The sequence below is a fragment of the Anopheles gambiae genome, chromosome 2 (genome assembly GCF_943734735.2).
Source record: "Anopheles gambiae chromosome 2, idAnoGambNW_F1_1, whole genome shotgun sequence".
Taxonomy (NCBI): Eukaryota; Metazoa; Arthropoda; class Insecta; order Diptera; family Culicidae; genus Anopheles; species Anopheles gambiae.
The window spans coordinates 83211433-83230585 of record NC_064601.1 but is presented as its reverse complement, the minus strand read 5'-3'; the positions used below and the strand labels follow the sequence as shown (position 1 = coordinate 83230585).

Sequence of the window (19153 nt, the reverse complement as noted above, 5' to 3'; positions counted from 1 at the left end):
CCAACTGTCAGCTGTCGTGTCCGCGAGTTGCTTGGATGTGCGTCAGCCTTCTCCTTGCGCTAAACGTCATTCGGCAAACGTCAAAACTGCACCTCCCGGATTGAAAAGTTATTATTTTTCTATTTTCTTTCGTGTGTGGGTTGGAGTTTGCCGTGCAGTTTCGTTGGTTGTTGCCATTTCTTGTGATTTCAGGAGTCCTTCTTCCTTGCATTAAGGACACTCTACCGCGCGTGTGTGCGTGCGGATGTAATAATCCGTTCCGTTGATACCACCGACGGAAACGCGGAAAAGTGATCCAACCAGACATCGCGCGGCCATACACGAATGTTCCTTATCCGACGGCGGCCAATGCTTTGTTGCTGCTGTTCGTCTGTGCAAAGTGGAAGTGGATAAAACCTGTGCCTAACTTTCTCCAATCGCGAGCAAATCTAAAGTTCCGGACGAAGGTACATTTGGTGGTTGGAACAGCCTACCCGACGAAACCTTATCACCTGGCCACCAATCGCTTACGACGGGCTTCGACGGGCACAGAAAATGGAGCACATCAACACACCAAAGGTAAGTGCGGGGGAGCATTCGTTTATCAACTGTTGATGTTGTTTTAGCATAACATATTGCAGCGCTGCCGTGCATTGTGCAACGGGGGAGGTAGCATGTGTATGGCTTTTGCGGGCTCATTATCAGCACATCCTGCGGAAATGCGAAATGCGGCGGGATGAAATAAAAATAGCCTATCGATCGATACCACCCAGCAGCTTTTGCTGACGTGCTAATTGGCAGCAGAGGCGGAACACAACGCACGAATGCGATGCCATCCACAATATCTGGCCTGGTCTGGTCGTCGCCGTCGTCTTGTACGTACTGTACAGCTGGTAAAAACCTGTTTGTACGATAAAGCTACACCTTGCCAGCTGCCTTGGGGGGTAGAACTGGAGCCTCGGGATTCCAGTTTGTGGGGCAGTTGTTTTCTCCACCGTTGGTGCATTTGCAGTAACAACTGCCCCGACTCTCGTGGCTGTTTACCTTTTGCTTAATCAATCACATTTCATTTGATTAGCCTAACATATGGCATTGTGATAAGAGTGCCGTTTTATTTGACGAGCGCGTTAGGTATCGTTCCGTTTTTCCTTCGTCGAGCGCTAATAGGACAACTGTTGCTTGGGGTTGAAACGGTGAAAATAAACCATATTGCAAATATCCTTTCTTGTCGTAGAAGCGTCGGATGCGCATGACCTTTCGTTAAATAGCATTTCTTTGTAGGTGATTGGTTGCGTTCGCTGTTGTAGACGCTGTCTGACGATTATGAGCCAAAACGCTGTTTAACATTATGGCCGTGACGGAACGCATCGAATACAATCAATGCTATTTATGCTTTTGCAGTCGAAATGCAAATATGCAATGTGGAGTGCAAGGTTGTAGGCGAATGTAACGAATGCGGATACGGTTGTCCGGCAAGATGAGAATGCATTTTATAAACGAATCTCTAAATCAGCTTGTACAGATAAGAGTGGAAGTGATCTATTTGATTCTCACCGGAAAAAGATAGATTACGTAAATCATACTAATGATAGTAGAAGCCGTTTTCAACTTCCTGATCGAAATGATAACGACTTAGATTAAAATCTTAAGCTGAATAGCATTAGCTGATTATGAGCTTCATTATAAACTCTGGATGGTTTGATTATATTGAATTTGAATATGATGTACTCTTTTATTGTTAAAAAAAAATAATAATTACTCATTGGAAAAGTGATTTTATGTATGAATTGTAGTGGAAAGCTTATGAATATTAGTGGTTTAAAACATATTTTAATATGGTGGATGGTTTCAAACATATTAAGGGTACATGATACAGGGTTTTCCAGGTGTTCTTATAGTTGTCGGATACTTTCTTGACTCTTTCCTATTGGAAGTGAACTTCATATGTTGAAAATTTAACTATGGCACGCTTTTTGGACAGGCTTCTTGAAAATTCTTATTAGATTTGTCTAACAATGGTGCTATAGAGTCCAATTCTCATTACATTAAGTTCATTTCACGTATGAAAGAGACAATGAAGTGTCGCTCAGCTATGAGAACTCCTGGAAACCCTGTAATTTCCACTAATAAATCCTCACAAAAAATGACTTTTTTCGAGAAAAGAGACGGTGGAGATTGCGAGAATCCTGTTCGTTGACTGTTTTTGTATTTTTGTATGATTTTCATTAAAGTTGTTCATTAAACATTATTTCCACCATATCTATTTGCATAAATTGAACAATATTTGGTGAATATATTTTCAACTAATTTAAGAATTTTTTTTAATCAATAGCAATGCTTTGACGAAAACAAGAGCAAACATGTTAGTATGTAATATGATTGATTTTATTATTAAAACTTTAACTTGATGTATGGTAGTTTAGCTGTTGGATAATAAAATGATAAACACTCCAGCCTTTGTATCATTTTGATGTAGTTATTAAGTTCCCGTAGCCAGGAGCTCGGTTAAACTGGATGTAAACATGTCTAGGTAACCCTGAATAAAGGCCAGCGTGACTTTCATTGTAGGTCGTTCAAAAAAAAGAGCTGATGCAAAATGAATGAGAGCATTTATTTTATTATTCATCGCGCAAGTTGTTTTTCCAACAAAAACATGAAGCTGTTTGTGATGTGTTCTATGATAGGAATTGAGTGAAATTAATTTAATAATTCCACATATTCTAAAACATTATTTTATCTTGAATTACTCATCAATACGGGGATTATACAATATTTGTGCGTATGATGTGAACATGTTTATTAAGTCAACCAGATCCTAAACATTTGTGAATAATGTTATTTCTATGAATGTGTAATTTTTTTGGCTTTTAAATTAGATTGTTGTAATTGAGCTAAATTGTACCAATTTTATCATATTTTGTGATACTATGTAACATATTCTTTGACACTATTTATTCTCAAATGACTCTTTATCAAAGCTGTCATTCAAGCATTCGTGCATCATACTAATTCACCATTGCAAAAGATTAATGCTACACTCGCTAACATCGGTCACTAATGATAGCAATATTTATGTTTCACGACTACCTCAAGCCGCAGTTCCTGAGGCACATTAAAGTAAATCCAATTACATAAGCCACCCCCCAGGCACCGGCAACAACCACGTACCGCAAACATTGCAGATAGAAGAAGTCGACAATTTTTCAACACCAGTCCACAGTTAACTCCTACTAGTTGTCAGACTGCAATTGCATTCGGAGCGCCGCATTACGTGGCAAAACGTGCAGCGTTGCAGTTGCACGAGAGATTCTATAGCTAGGTGTGTTTGTATGTGTGTGTGCGTGTGTACTATACGCGGAGAGAAAATATGTCCGACCTTGACCTTCTGAAAATTGAACGAAATTTGTAGCACACACACATCATCTTGCCCATTGTACACCAGCAGCAGTAGGAAGTAGCATTGGAAAGAGTTGCATTTCTACTGCATGTACATATATGGCGACTTTTCGTTTTTTTAAAGATAAAAAATGGATGCGGGCGGGCGACTACTGTGGCTAGAACTAGATTGCATTTCACCATGTCCAGTGGGGCTATAAATCCTCTGACCCACATCGGGATCGGGGCCGGGCCAGCAGAATCGAACGAAGAAAAATCGAATCACTGATGATTTGGATCATATTCAGTAAACGTTCCTGGGAGTGTGGCACTAGCACGACTTCGGCACGTGACTGCACGTGGTCTCTCGCTCTCGCGGCCCGTTTGTCTCTGGCGCGCGCTTTCCAAGCGCTATGGGAAAAGCATGCGCCCTTTCTAGGAATACAAAGCACCACAAGGAGAAGAGTTCAAACAACTTCCAGCGTCTAAAATATGTATGGAGTGTACTGGGAAATGTAATGCCGTCCTATAATCAAGATAAAAATGCAATTGCATTGCAAAATGCTGGGTGGTTGTAGGAAGGATTTGCAATTATATATAAACGTGTAAGTTAAATTAGTTGTATAGTTGTATGGTTTAAAGATTTTAGGAATAAAAATAGTTACTAGTACACTAATTTTTTTATTGTTTAAAATATGAAATTTATATTCTAAAACCATATTTTTGTACAATAAAACCCTTTAAACGTTTGCTTGTAAACACAAAAGCAAAACGTGTGAGTAGAATAGAACGACGAACCTGTGCGCGAAAGCGACTTCGGTACATCCTGCAGGAGCAGCACCACCCAGCACAAGCATAACCTTATGCGTTCGGGAATCAGAAGAGAGCGAGAGAGTCGAATGGAATTGCACAGACACTGGAAGGTTTGATGGCGCGTGAGCGCGAGAGAATCTGCCCCCGAGCATTGCGAGGAAGATTCCGTTTTTTTTTTTTGCCCAACACGACAGCAGAGACAATTCAGAGGTCCTGCGGCTTTTCCTCGTTGCGAAGGCTTTCAGTTCGAGTTTTTCGTCGTGTGTGGTTGACGCGGTTACGCGCTATGGCTTCGGGCCATGTTACGCTACAGCACGCTGGGTGAGAGTGTCAGTGAAAGAAGGCAATGCAAACGTTCCATCAGACCAGACACGTATATCTAATACACGGGCGTGATACAATTGTGGCTTCATGTGCCGCTGTTAAGTGAAAACAAATCCTCCTCCATCGGATTAACGTTTTCTGTGGAAGGAATGCAATAAGCAGTAAGAAGCTCCTTTATTTCTCTCCAACCACGGTGCTATTTCGCTGCTTTGTGTAGGTTAAACCCGCAAGTTCATTCATGAGTACGCAATAGAGCACTTGGACGGTTCGCTCCAGGACTCAGGCGCACATCAACTTTGCATCGTTTGTCCTAGGACTGAGTGGCATCGATGGATTGCGTCAATGTTGCGGTGGCATAGTGTTTACATACAGAAATATCGATTTTCTTGAATGGATCGAGCGCGCTAGCGAGCACCGTTCCTGTAAGATAATGAATTCTATCATCGCAAAAAGGCAGCGCACCGCAGCACATTAGACCAACACACCCACCGTGGTGACACTGTTAGTGTGAAAAGATAAACTGTAGCTCTTAAAAAGCTTCGCTGGGAAGATAACAGTTAATCGGAATACAGGAAGCTGCAGGAAATCAGAGAGTCATGGTGGTTGGTGGCAACGTTACGGTAAACCGAAACTAACAAGCAAACTTTGTGGCTTGGCAAGTGAACAAATAAACAAAGTGAAAAGCGAACCTCCTGCGGGAAAGTGATAACCACCATCAGCTCCAGCGCCAATCGGTCGATAGGCCGAGTTCGGCTGAGGGAAGACGGTCTCGCCATGACGGACGCCGAACCGCTGTCACCGTCGGCCTCCACCTTCAAGCAGAACTTTGATCTGGTAACGCCCGAGTTCGAGGAGGATCCGAAGCTGCTGTGGGGCAGCGTGCCCGTGCCTCCGTTCGTGTCGGACAAGGTGGTAACGTGGGTGGAGGAAAACTTTCCCCATCAGCCACCGCCGGCGGTGGAGTTTCGCGGCCAGAACGTTCTGAAGAAGGTAAATCGGGGTTGGGGAAAGTTATCGGGACTAATACACGGGTGCTCGCCGCTATTGAACAACACTGATCACACCAAGTAGCTGTACTGTGTTCGATCAAAACGAGGCACAGCTTAGGTTGGAGCCGACTAAAACGGGACTGAAGGTTGGATTTAAAAAGCAGCACCAACTGGAATTAATCCTGCCGACGCCTTTAAGGTCGGTGCGAGAATATTCCAGTGTCACTGGAAATGGACGTCTCGCAACGTGTGTTATACCGCATGGTTTGGGCTGGAAATGGGATAGTAGGAGACATTCAAAATGGGATTGCTGGCGAATGCATGAAACATTGCTAGCACTGTGTCCGTATTTCAAACACAAAGTGAAGGACATCGTACGTAACCTTTTATCGGTCGTTTTATGGCCACCAAACGGTACCCCGGACCGCAACGTTTATGGGTTAGGTATTTGAAATTCCACACCATTAAACCCTTGTTTATGTGTTATTGGATGCAGCTATTTTTCTTTTGCTACAACTATGTCTCTATGTTTTAGAAATAGTGTACAGTTTCTGCTGTAAGAATTTGTTTGAAGATCAAAATTGGTTCTCGGTGCTCCACTTAGCTCCATACACAATTCTATAAATTAAAAGCAGTCTATTGCGTTCGGTGGAAATATTTGTTTTTGTTTTGCTGATTTGCTACTTTGCTAAAGTAAATTCAATTACCATCATCAGCTGCCGCTGACGCCACGTGTACGAAATCGCGTTATCTCACCTGATTGCTCCGAAACAAACCGTGAACCGTGGCCAATAACATCGCGAACAACGTTACAATACGACGGTAGCCGCCTTTTTGCGTTTGAAGTGTGCGGTGGAAATTGTATAATACTTTTTCCCAACACTACTGTTCACGTGTGTTGCACGCTGAGCTCTATTTCGGGTTAGATAGATAGCGCTTTTATAGATGTGGATAGAACGACGATATATGATGTAATGAAGGAATCGATTAAGGAAATGAAGAATCGAGTCTCTTTATATAAATTCCATCCTGCAATTGTAATACAGATTATTACAATTCCATTTCATTTCATTTCATTTATTAATTTCAATATGTCTGCCTCTGGGGTTGAACATATAATTGCTTAAAACCTAGTTGGCCCTATTGGTACTAAACTAATTGTAAACTAAGGGGAAATAGAAAAGGATGTAACAGAATGGAAATCCATAGTGAAAGGAAAATAAGCAGTGGATAAGAAGAAAATATTTAAAATTAAAAAGAAATAAAGAACAAAAGAGATATAATTAGAAAGAATAACAAAATTTATTTAGTTGAAACCTGAGCAATATGGATTCTATTGAAATAGATTTTATTTTAAATTGAATATATTTTCGAAATATTTTTGAAATACTGCTCGGTACCTTAGTAATATAAAATGATAAAAAAACTATAAATACTTTTGTGAAATACCAAATACCGGCCAGACATGTGTATTCAATTAAGTAATTTTATGGCATCGCGATATCACAATATTGCATCTTTCAATTATATGTAAAACTTGCTTACCTTTTGAGCATCATTCTTCTTTTTTGGACTAATATTATTTAACTTTAATTTTTTTCAATTCCTATTTTGAACTAATATGCTTTAACATAGCCTTGTGCATAAACATTTCCTAATCACTAGTCGCTTTAATATCAATAAATCATTTCCAAAGTCTTAATATATAGTCCAACTTCGATATGATGCTGTTTATATTACCGGAAAGTTAACATTACTTTACGAAGAAAACAGAAGGGATGCGTGAATCTAAAGAGTTCATAGACAAACCCTCTGTGTTTCAAATCCCCGTACGCGTGTCTAATGCGTTTGTTCATGACAACAGTTAAGTGTTGTTGATGTTTTTGAATCTTTGTTATGTTTAGAAACAAACTCACCTACCACAGTAAGGCGGTCACTAGAGTAAATACGGCTCGTTGTTTTCTGCACAGGTAAACTTTTAATACACCTGACTAGATCACCATCGCTGTCCTTTCTGCTTGTTGTACTGCAACCCCTTGAGTATCGAGAAGAAAAACAAACTGGCAAAAACTGGTGTTTGCTGGTTGGCGACAAAATTATTAACCCATTACTGTCCAGGTGTACACAAACTTGTTCCAAGTGGTATGAAACTTTCTAGTTCGTCCGAGATGTGCTCTGAAGCAGGTGGAATGCATTATTTTCCTTAAGGTTATTGGAAAAGTTCTTATATGAATGAAAAAATATGCGCAGAACTGATAAAATACCCAAGTACAATAAAATACAGTAAATATGAGCATAAACACAAAATTATTTGAAGGTATTAAAGTATTGAAAATTGTTATACTTCTTTAGAAAAGGGGGTAATGAACATAAAAAAAATAACATGTAACCCCGCGCATTAAACATTCCGACCTTGAAATGTCTTCCGTTTGACACTTTTTGTAACAGAACTATATACACTTAACAAATTTGTACATTAGATCATGTTTAACATAAATCTACTTATAAACATAGCGAGAACTTGTTAAGTACTTAAAAGGTACTTAAGGCCAAGGCGATTACACCATGACATTATGTGTTCCAATGTTAAATAGATTAAACATCCATAGATTGATTGCTATTTATGTTGGTTCAATAGACTCACTAAAGCAATTATCCGGTTTATGTGAGCAGAAGTTACTCAGTAAGCAACTAGAAAGCAGTAAACAACACTTTTCCTTCCTTTTTCATGCATGTACAGTCAATTTCGGACATCTGAAATTATAAGAAATGTTCTTCGAAATTAACAGACTTCTCTATAAATTGTCAGACTATCAATGATCATAAAACCTTTGGGGGTTTTTACGATACTAGCCAACTATTTTATACGAAGTTTGACAGTTGGCGGCTGAAATCTTGTCAATACTGACAAACTAACACCTCAGATTTTCAGCCTAGATTATAAGAGCCTGAAAAATATGTAAAAATTTACTGAGTTGTTTGATTGAAGCATAAATATTTTATCAAGAAAATTTAAGCACTGTTTGGATCGAAATTTTAGATTGTATATTTTGTTTTACCCATTTCAAACAGAAAAAGTAAAATAAAACAATTTCAAAATGAATCTTTGTTTGTACACAAATGGTGAAATCGAATATAGTGGATCGTAAGTGTCAAATGGTTACAACCCGGATGATAAACATTGTTCCACCGACAGGCTAAAATTTCAGCTTCTTGGCTTGAAATACAAAACGGGTCCTTGTCGATGTTTTCTTCTATATTATCTCTATGCATGTATGCAAAGAAATGATAAGAGATCCAAAAACTGCTTGAGTTATACCAAAATGTACTTTTTGTTAAACGAACATTTAATTTCTTACAGTTTGTTTGAAACATTCCCAGTGATTAATTTTGGCAGGGTGATATAGCCACAGTAAGTGAGTTGGTACTGAGCCTCTAATAACTCATCATTTGACTTGATTGTGGTCTAATAATTGACACAACAATATAATGCATAAGGGCCTAAAACTTATCACTTTTTATTTCCGTTCCAACACTTATTGCTAAACGTAGGGTAACTGAGTCTTGATAAAAATGAAATTAATTTGACCGCGTTCTACTTCAACCGCACCCCGTTTGTAATGCTGATAAAAATGAAAATAAAACTTAAACCTGCAATTCCAACTTTCTTATCGCTGAATAACTGCACCAACACAAACATTCTTTAAAGCGAAATTATTTTCTTTTATTCCTCACTCACCGGAAAAAAGCCCATTCCCTTTGGAATAGAGGGTACAAATTTGTGAAATACGATGCTATTTATTCGAATCGTCTGTAAAATGCTCTCCATACCACTGGATTTACGTGCCTCTGGGGGGTCGGTCTGGGATGGGAACGAGCAAGCAAAATATTCATTTGTTGCTTTCTGACCGTCTGCGTCAATAAACCAGCTGGTGGGATTTGGACGGTCAAAATGGTTATTCACAAGAAGATGGTCAAACATTGTTGCGTTACAAAAAAAAGGAAAAACTCATCATAAGAGTCCCAAGCCTGAAACTTTTTGGTGGATAGTATTTTTATGCTCCCTTTTCTCTCATTTCAACCCGGCCGGTATCGCTTTTATTATCAAAGTAATTATGTAATCGAAGGAATCGTCCCGTCGGTCAAATGAAATACAATATTTTCCTCTCACACTAAACCTAACAACAAAAAAACGGTACTAAGTAATTTGGATGTTTCCTTTTCTTGCCGTCCTTTCTTGTGCGATCCTCCTTTACACCTAAATCGCTGTCCAAATTGGGGATTTGTAAATATGAACGACGTTGAAAAATCCATCCTGCTTGAGGTGCTTTTAACTAAGCGAAGGTACAGACTCTCTTCTAAGCGCCATTGCTTGCGCTGTCTACACTCGTAAGGATTATGGTGGATGAAATGCGAGCTGTGTCTACCACAAAATGCCACCACCCGCCATCTCCCATTGTATTTGGCGGAGGGCTTTTCGGTGAATAAAAAGCGCCCATTTCCTTTCCGAAACACCGACCCGTTTAGCTTGAGTGTGTGTGCATTAAAGGGAAGCGGGTTAATCTGGGCGTGTTGAAATGAACAATATGAACCCAGCGCATCTGTGTTCGCATTATTTTTAACTTTTTTAACGTTGAGCGGTTTTATTTACATTCCTGGGGATCTTTTGTTCGGAGGTTGTTTGCTTTGTTTTCATGGGTGATTCACCATATTTGCTCGAAACTGTTGAAAATGGACTGGTCCTTTTCGACGGGGTGTGGATTTTTGCGGCAAGAATGTACTTTATTTTGTGGCGAATGAGTTATGAATTTTGCAATATTTGTGTTCTGTAAAGGGGTTTTGGTACGGTTTTAATCAGTGTTAATTTTCGTACACCGCATACCCCGCAGCAAAGGATGAAAATTTCGCATTCGACAGACGCGATAACAAAGTTTTTATTTTTTGCTAAACCTAATATCTGCCAAGATGAAACCCGCGAGACCAACGTTGGCGGCACCAGATCACGCTCTTCTTCCTATTCGGTTGCATTCTCATCCCATTCCAATATACGCGGATTCTCGTACCATTGACCCAACCGTGGTATTTGTCGACGGTTTTGTTCGGTTCCGGCTTGAACGAAAAAAAGAACAACTTTTCGCGGTTTATGCGTTGTTGGTTGGGCTTTGCGTCATGAAAAATTCACCTCATGTGTATTCCGTGCCCGGAGTCTTTCCGTGCCAAAGCGAAACACGTCGCCCGACAATGCAGCGGGAGGAGGTACGGGGGTGCGTTAATATTATTGCTTGTTGATCCTTCTCGTAAAGCCGCAAACTTAACGAGTCCTGGCTACTGGTGGGCTGTAGACGATGTTGTTTTGCCGTTTTTTTTGTGCGTTTGTTTCAAAGTATAAGCCGATTTGGGTTATCCTGACTAGGTTGGGCTGGGATTTGCGCCAGTTCCGGGGTACGGACAGCATGTATCCGCTTTCAATTAACGCGTGTCCTTGCGAAGGACGATTAAACCGAAACTAATCAACCATTGTCGGTAGAAGGTGAGGAACGAGAGAGAGAAAAAAACCCTTGCAAGATTAATAGTCGATCGTGGTTGATAAATTAAGATCCAACTGCAGTAGCCGCCATAAGTTCGTCCTGCGTGCGTGTGATTACTAGTGTACAAGGCTTGGCATGCTTTTTTTCTCTTCTCTCAGAATTGCATGCCAAATGGTACTCTGTACTCTCTACTTTCGCCTCCATTACGAGCATGAACGAAACTTCTTTGCGTAACATTTGGAACGCAAACCCATTAGAGAGACGGGTTGCTGTATAACGTTCGCAGGAAGGTTCGCCATTGACATTCGCACAATTGGAAGGCATCGCCAGCCCGGTACGTGTTTACGTGCAATTGCCATAACAGTAACGATCTTGGAATGTGTTTCCTTTTGAGTGTGGGAGGGGAGTGAAAAACACGTAGTGTGAAAATAAACACAAGTGGCATTTGCTACCGTACAAGTTTCTGTATTGCAGATGGGAAATGGTGCAGCTCGGTTGTGCCTTACCTCTTCGAGTGTTTGTGGTTGGGGTACTGAATTTTGGATTTATGTGCCATGTGCACTGAAAGATTGATTGTGAGGGCTTGACACATGTTTATTAACATCAAACAATTTTGATTGGTTGTAGGAATAACAAAGGATATGAAAAATACTGTAAAATTGTTGTTCTTATTTGTTATTGAACTTTCTGTTTTTTTTATCACTTGTTTTCATCAAATTCACTGGTACGTGCATTATAATGCGTAATACAAATTTCGGAAAAGAAGAAGAAAATATTCTGTATTGAGCTATGGTACATACTTCGACGGTATTGAACTTTAAACGCTACAAATTCACATGTAATCCAGGCATGTCAAACATACGACATTTAAAACATTAGAAAGCATTTAGATGTATAATCAAAATGAATATAGATTTTAAACAATGTAAAGCAATAATTTATTATGTACAGAATATGATGAATGTACTAAAACATTCATGTTTAAGGGATAACTCGATAAACCTAGAATAATGATATTGGCGTTTGTATTACATTTTAAAATCAAAAAATTTAAAAGATAGCTAGGTTGATCTGACGGTTCAATGATCTGGTATGATCGGGAATCGATCTCGCACGGCTACTCAATATCATAATTATAGAGATCGTAAGGATAATTTAATTATTTTTATGAAAAAGAAAACATGTAAAATTTGTCATAAGTTTTAGTTTTTTTTTATAATGTGGTCTAATAGGCCGGTCACGTGGTACAGTCTACAATAGTGATGGGTAAAGTTGACAAAAATCCGGAGTCGACTGCGATCCGACCAGGTCTGTCCAGCATTATCCGGAGTCGTTCGGAATCGTTCGAAGTCGTCCGAAATCGGATAGAGTCGGAGTCGTCCGGAGTCGGCCAGAGTCTGCCTTCACAACAAAGGTCTGCATACGAAGTGCACGCGTAAAGTGAAAAAAAACAACACAACGAAATGAAATGCCTCGTCACAAGCACAATGCACCCAACGGCTCCTGTGGACTTCGACCAACTCCGTTTCCGGTTGACTCTGATCGACTCAAGACGACTCTGAATGACTCCGACTCCGAACGACGCCGTACGATTCCGGACGACTCCGGACGACTCCGGACGACTCCGGACGACTCCGGACGACTCCAGACGACTCCGGACGACTCCGGACGACTCCGGACGACTCCGGACGACTCCGGACGACTCCGGACGACTCCGGACGACTCCGGACGAATCCGGATGACTCCGAGCGACTCCGGACGGCTCCGACTTCGCGCAGAACTAATGGAGCGGATTTAGAACGAGTCGGAATCGGACTAACAATAGCCGGAGTCGGATCAGAGTCGTGGGTGCGGTCCAAAGAGGACTGTAGGATAACGTAGGACTGACTAACAACCTGCTGTTGATAATCAATAAGTCACCGAAAGCCAAGCCCAAGGTCTGATACTGTTTTTTTCCCAAATCTCCTTCTTGACATATAATGCCATTTTGGTATTGAACTGTCATTTCTTAACAGCACGCCGGTTTATATATACGTACAGCCAGTTAAAAGGTACACGGATAAACGGCGCTTCACTGTAGTTAACGGCATTACTGGAAGGTTGGTTTTTGAAATTGAAATTGTCAAATAGAAGGTTCGAATTATGATTTAATTCTCAAGCAAATTTAATTTTCTAGCAAATACTTATGCGGAAACAATGATTGCAAAATACATGAAAAAATACTATATAAACATTGTTTCAAATTGTAATAAATCAGTTTTTCCGTAGTGCGAAAAACGTACAATTACCTTATGAATCAACGACTAAGATGTCAAAGTAAGATATGTTTAAGGAACCTAATAGTTTTATGTGCCATTCCGCAAACTATGTATTCAAAAAGAAGCAAAAACATAAAAGGACCTTGAGCGACGAAAAAAAATAGATGCATGAGATCATCACATTCCTGACGGAAGTCAATCTAATTTTATTCCAAGATGGCATTCCAGTAACATCTAAGAAATGTTAGTAATTCTTTCCACCTTTCAATCGAGCGTGTCAAATGAGGTTTGACAACGTTCTTGTAACAGCGTTTACGTGTTCATGCTGGGTATGAGGTAAATATGGGGCCAATAAGTTATTTTCCGGTTCATCGATGTTTGATTATTGATTAAATTTCGCCGTTTTAGAATGTTACTCTGATCGCTTCTTCTGCTTGCCATATTTTTCGGTGTTACGTCAATATTCCTTCTCCGCGATCATATTTGGCGGGGCTACGACGTATTTTTTTTTAAGAAATTCGTTTATTTTTTCTTGCTATTTCAGATTGAAAATGTCCGTATGATTGACAGATACAACAGCAAAAATCCAACCGTCGGTGTGCTGTACCTTACGGCCACGCATCTTATATTCGTTGACCCGGATGCCAACAAAGAGACATGGGTAAGTGTTTCCTTCCCGTGCCTACCGTTCACACCATACCACTCGTGCCGTAAGCTCCTCTACCTCTATGGTTTTGCATATCTCTTGTGCCGATAGCACCGGGCGTCTATGATACCATTCGTTCGTTCTGTTCCGATAAGATAGCCTGGATTCCTGTTCATATCCAGCTGTCAGATGCCTTTTCAAACGGAATGCGTGTGAGCAATATTCATTCCTTTTGCCCCTTTAATAGCTTCTAAGAATTTACTGCTGAAACACACATAGTTTGAATTGAATTGAATTGAATTTGACAGCGTATTACTGCTATTTATAACATGACGTTTCTTTTTTAAACTCCAAACCAGTTTATTGAATTTTCACATACATAGAACATAGAACAAGCATTTTCTAAACTGTTTGTTTGTTCGCTATAATCATTCCAATGCTAAAGAAAGAGAGAGAGAAAATGAATATTTGTACTGTTTTTTGTTACTTTGCTAACTACGTTTTGAATAACTTTTCCAAGCACGTACCTACCGGGGCACGTTAATGATCAACAGATTTCAAATGCGTGCTTGTTAGAAAGTATGATTGTTGAAGTTTTGCAACCTTCCTCCGCCGCGCCTTATCGTGTGCCTTTCTAATTAAACAAATTTGAAAGGACCCTCAAGCAAATCTCCATTCACAGCAAATCCTACCCGCACTCTCGGTACAACTGGGCGTGTGTTTTCTGTGTGCTGTTTGTAGCAGTTTTGTAATTTCCCTTTCCAACCCGGCACCAGGTCCTTTACATGCACATCGCGAACGTGGAAAAGTTGCCCCTGAGCACCACCGGCTCGCCGCTGCTGATACGCTGCAAGACGTTCCTCTCCATCACGTTCGTCATACCGAAGGAGCGCGAATGTCACGACGTGTACACCACGCTCACCAAGCTGTACCAGCCGGTGAACATCAAAAATCTGTACTGCTTCCAGTACACGACCGCGGCGAAGGAGCTGCCGAAGGCGGCCGGCTGGGACTACTTCAAACTGGAGCACGAGTTCAAGCGGATGCGCGTCCCGAACGACCAGTGGAGTGTCTGTGCGCTCAATCAAAACTACGAGCTGTGCGACACGTACCCGCAGCAGCTCTACGTGCCGGCCGAAGCCAACACGCAAATCCTGCTCGGCAGCTCGCGGTTCCGGTCAAAGGGCCGGCTACCTGCGCTCACCTATTTGCACTCCAACAAGGCGTCCATCTGCCGCTGCAGCCAGCCACTGTCCGGCTTCAGTGCGCGCTGTCTGGAGGATGAGCAGATGCTGGAAACGGTGCGCAAGACGAACCCCAACTGCAACTTTATGTACGTCGTTGACACGCGGCCAAGGGTAAGTTGGTAGTAGCTTTTTTTGCTGTTGTTTGCCCCAAGTCCACTCATCATGCTTGTTTTGTTTGGTTCTCCGTCTAGATTAACGCCATGGCAAACCGGGCCGCTGGCAAGGGCTACGAGAACGAGGCGAACTATGAAAATATCAAGTTCCAGTTTCTCGGCATCGAAAACATTCACACGATGCGTGCCAGCTTGCAGAAGGTGATTGAGTGTGAGTATTTTTTCTTTTTGTTATCACCATCTTTTTTCAATCAAACGCGTCTAGGCGTATCTAGATCTTCCCACGCATGAGGGTGGGGAGTAAGTCGCTACTAAGTTGACAATCAAGATGATTCACTTTTCGAATGCCGTCGGTAGACAATGACGACGACGACGACGGCACCCGCTTTGGCCGTCCGTTAAGTGAAGCGTTTAATCCAAACCGGGCGTGATTTATTGGCTAGCGAGTTGACGTACCATGAAGCTTACCGTTCCGACAGGCGCCGCATTCTACTGTGCACTCTCAACTAATGCTTTTCGTCTCTTTTCGGTTCGGTTTCTTGCTAGGCTGCGAACAAAAGTCGCCCACGATGAGTGGATTCTTAAGTGCGCTGGAATCTTCGGGCTGGCTAAAACACATTCGATCGATACTGGATACATCCTGGTAAGTGTGGGAATTAACGGCGCTAGTATGTGTGTGTGTAATTAAGGGGCAAGTTGGTGGTAGAAGCATGGGGTAGAATTTCAGGTTCACACGATTATCACACGCGAACGTGAGGAGGAGAGCAAATAGAGTGTCTCAAGCGACGGTTCGTATCGCTGCTGTTGGCCATTAACTGGCAATGTGCCATTAAGCCGCTGACAGTGAAAGTCATCAGTAATTAATTGACGATTAGCGTTGGGTCTCGCGGAAGAATGTTTATGTTTTGGCACACTCACGGTGATGTGCTGCAGTTTACTCGGGAAGAATGGCTTAGTTTGTAAAATTAGAATATTTACATTTTATCTGATGTAAATTGTTTTGTTTTCGTTTTTTTCTCGTTTCTTAGCTTCATTGCCAACGCAGTCGATAAAGGAATTTCCGTTGTTGTGCACTGCTCGGATGGTTGGGACCGTACGGCTCAAGTATGCTCGCTTGCTGCACTGATGCTGGATCCATACTACAGAACTATCAAAGGATTTCAGGTAGATAACCATTCTAGGCCGCAATGTTTCCTGTTGAAACGTAAACACTTCTTCCTTCCTCCTTCCTTCCAGGCTCTGATCGAAAAGGATTGGCTTGCGTTCGGCCACAAGTTCAGCGATCGCTGTGGCCACATTCAGAACGACCCGAAGGAGGTCTCGCCCGTGTTTACTCAGCTGCTCGAGTGCACCTGGCAGCTGATGCAGCAGCGCAACGACGCGTTCGAGTTCAATGAGCGCTTTCTGCTGATCCTGCACGATCACGTCATGTCCTGCCAGTACGGCACGTTCGTGGGCAACTGCGAGAAGGACCGGCTGGATCTGCGGCTGGCGGAGAAAACCTTCTCCCTGTGGGGCTACATGTCGAACCATCTGAACGAGTACATTAACCCGCTGTACCGGCCGGAGATGGATGAAACGATAAAGCCGAACCTGGCACCGCAGAACATCAAGTTCTGGCGCGGCATGTATAGCCGTTTCGAGAGCGGCATTCACCCGAGGGAACCGCTGGAGGATTTGCTGATCGCAAGCAAGGACCACTGCACCTCGCTGGAGGATCACGTGCAGCATCTGACCAAGCGCATCAACAGCTTCAAGAACATGCTGTCAAAGTCGGCCAAACGGTTGCAGGGTGGCAGTGCGGCCCTGCAGTCGCGCTACAACGCGGACACCCGCGGCCCGATCGAGGTGAACGATAATCGGTACAATTACGATCGGAAGCTGAGCGAGCTGTCGGCGGCCGATGACGATCATCCGTTGAAGACGAGCGATTTTTCGTTCTCCAATCTATCGGTACGTTTCACTGACTGCGAAATGTGGATGTAGTTTTCATAACTGTAATTAAATTCAATAATTTTACAGATTTCAGAGTATAACAATGAGGTGGAGAAGGTGAACGATGATATTAATTCGGTTGCCGTTGAATGGAAGTCGCTACGGTCAGTGGTAAACTGTCCGACCTGCTCCATACCATTCGATCAAATAACTAAAAAGGTTTGTTGTCTTTAATAGTACGTTGTAATGTTTATCATAAGTTAATGTTTGAATTGTTTTCTACCTGCACGCAGAATCACTGTTGGAAGTGTGGCGAAGTGTTCTGCAGCCGATGCATCGATAAAACGTTGGCCCTTCCGGGGCACGACAGTGGCAATCCGGTGCCCGTCTGTAGACAGTGTTTTCGTGTCGTTCAGCAAGTAAGCCCATAAAAGGATTGACGTGCCGTTACCGTGCATTCACTAAAACAAACACATTCCTCGATTGAATCGGCATAGTTTGTAAGTAAAATATCTATACCATACTTCCTTTCAATACTATCGGCGCTGTCTTCGTGATGTACAAAGCTATAAAACAAAAACAAAAACTATCTAATGATTGCGAGAGGCTACCAGGGCACGGGAAAACCCGAACAGTAGGGGTATATTTCTGATTCTGGAAAAAAGAAAAAAAGAGAAAAAAACATGCAAGGGAAAAAGTAAATAGTGCAAACGTTCAGTTGCAAGAGAGACCAAAGCACAGCAACGCGAAGACGCGTAGACACTTGCAGGCCAGGGCAAGGTACGAACTGGAACTGAGGACTGGGAAATCCTTGCAAAATGGCTGTCAATCTTAGTTGTTAATCTACTATTAGTTTTAAGGGTAATGCAGTGCAGTAAAGTGAAACATAAAACAAAACAAACAAAAATAGGAAAGTGCATATATACGCTCACCGGTAACAGATGATGTGACAAAACAATGTTAGAACTACAATATTTATAAGCATACTGTGTACAATTATTTCGTTAGGAACCATTTGCCGAGTTGAACATTGATATTTATCTTACTCAAACGTATGCGAGCTTTTGCTTGGCTTGGATGACACCTCTTCGGTATTTAAGGTGCTGAAAGAGAGCTTTATCGAAGGCTGTAATGGGGGCAGTGCGGAAGATCCCAGATTGTTAGCTACCTATACGCACACGGTGTAGTCTGAACAGTGCAACATTGCAAGAGAATGAAGTATCGAACCATTTGCCCATCGCTCCTGCTGGACACGTGTTTTAGTTTTCGTTGCGCAAAAACAAAACAAAATGTGTTATGAAAATGGTGAACCGTTATAAAGCTTTTCTTAGCTTCCGTTTCGTGGATGTACAGAAAATGGCATCCCGTATTGACAGTATTGTTGCATGCATCGCGGTAAACTATAAAGAAATGGGCTAATAATAGAAGCCTAGCATAATGCTTGTCTCATAAATTGCTTCTTCTTCTGTTTTTGGCAAACACCCAGCAACGAAACGACTTTGCAGACTATCTGCAGGCCATGACGCCTATCTATTGCTGTAAACTGTACGTGTAACCTGAGAAAAAGAAACTGATACAAAACAAAGAAAAAAAACCTGTTGCTCTCAAAATAAACTATACAATATTTAATAGTGAATATAAATTAAATCAAAGACAATTTTGGGTAAATCTTTGCACGATGAATATGATGACTTGAACGTTTAATTAAATGGACCTGGTTTCAGTTATTATTTTGCCATTTTATTTTATTTCACATAATTAATTTGCTTTTTGAAACAATTCTTTTGATTTAAATAACTTCGCAAACTTTATTCAGCTACCGATTGCGTTCCCTCTCGATGACCCACATAACATTATTATCGCAGCCGTAAAAAATGCTGCCTTATGTAAGGTATTAAATCACAATACATTGTGAACTCGGTAATGGTGTCAAATATTTGGCCCGC

At 41.5% G+C, this 19153-nt stretch overlaps 1 protein-coding gene across 2 annotated transcripts; it reads left to right on the top strand.

Annotated features, from left to right (window-relative positions):
- The first annotated feature begins 61 nt into the window (after nt 1-61).
- Nucleotides 62-18864, top strand: LOC1276048 (myotubularin-related protein 8). Of its 2 annotated transcripts, none has more exons than XM_001688591.2 (9): nt 62-558; nt 13811-13927; nt 14689-15270; nt 15351-15483; nt 15819-15915; nt 16301-16436; nt 16509-17225; nt 17295-17426; nt 17501-18864. In XM_001688591.2, exons 1-9 carry the CDS (start codon nt 535-537, stop codon nt 17636-17638), a joined length of 2076 nt encoding a protein of 691 aa, XP_001688643.1. In that variant the 5' UTR covers nt 62-534; the 3' UTR covers nt 17639-18864. The 2 variants fall into 2 exon arrangements, with proteins under 2 accessions (XP_001688643.1, XP_315353.3); XM_315353.4 differs by lacking the exon at nt 62-558 and adding an exon at nt 564-5481.
- Nucleotides 18865-19153: the final 289 nt, after the last annotated feature.

What these genes read in the sequence shown, in the direction of transcription:
- LOC1276048 (XM_315353.4), top strand. Translation starts at nt 5,266, where the DNA reads ATGACGGACGCCGAACCGCTGTCACCGTCGGCCTCCACCTTCAAGCAG. An exon ending in GCCAGAACGTTCTGAAGAAG is followed by an intron (nt 5,482 to 13,810) that starts GTAAATCGGGGT and finishes TTGCTATTTCAG; the next exon opens with ATTGAAAATGTCCGTATGAT. An exon ending in TCGTTGACACGCGGCCAAGG is followed by an intron (nt 15,271 to 15,350) that starts GTAAGTTGGTAG and finishes TTCTCCGTCTAG; the next exon opens with ATTAACGCCATGGCAAACCG.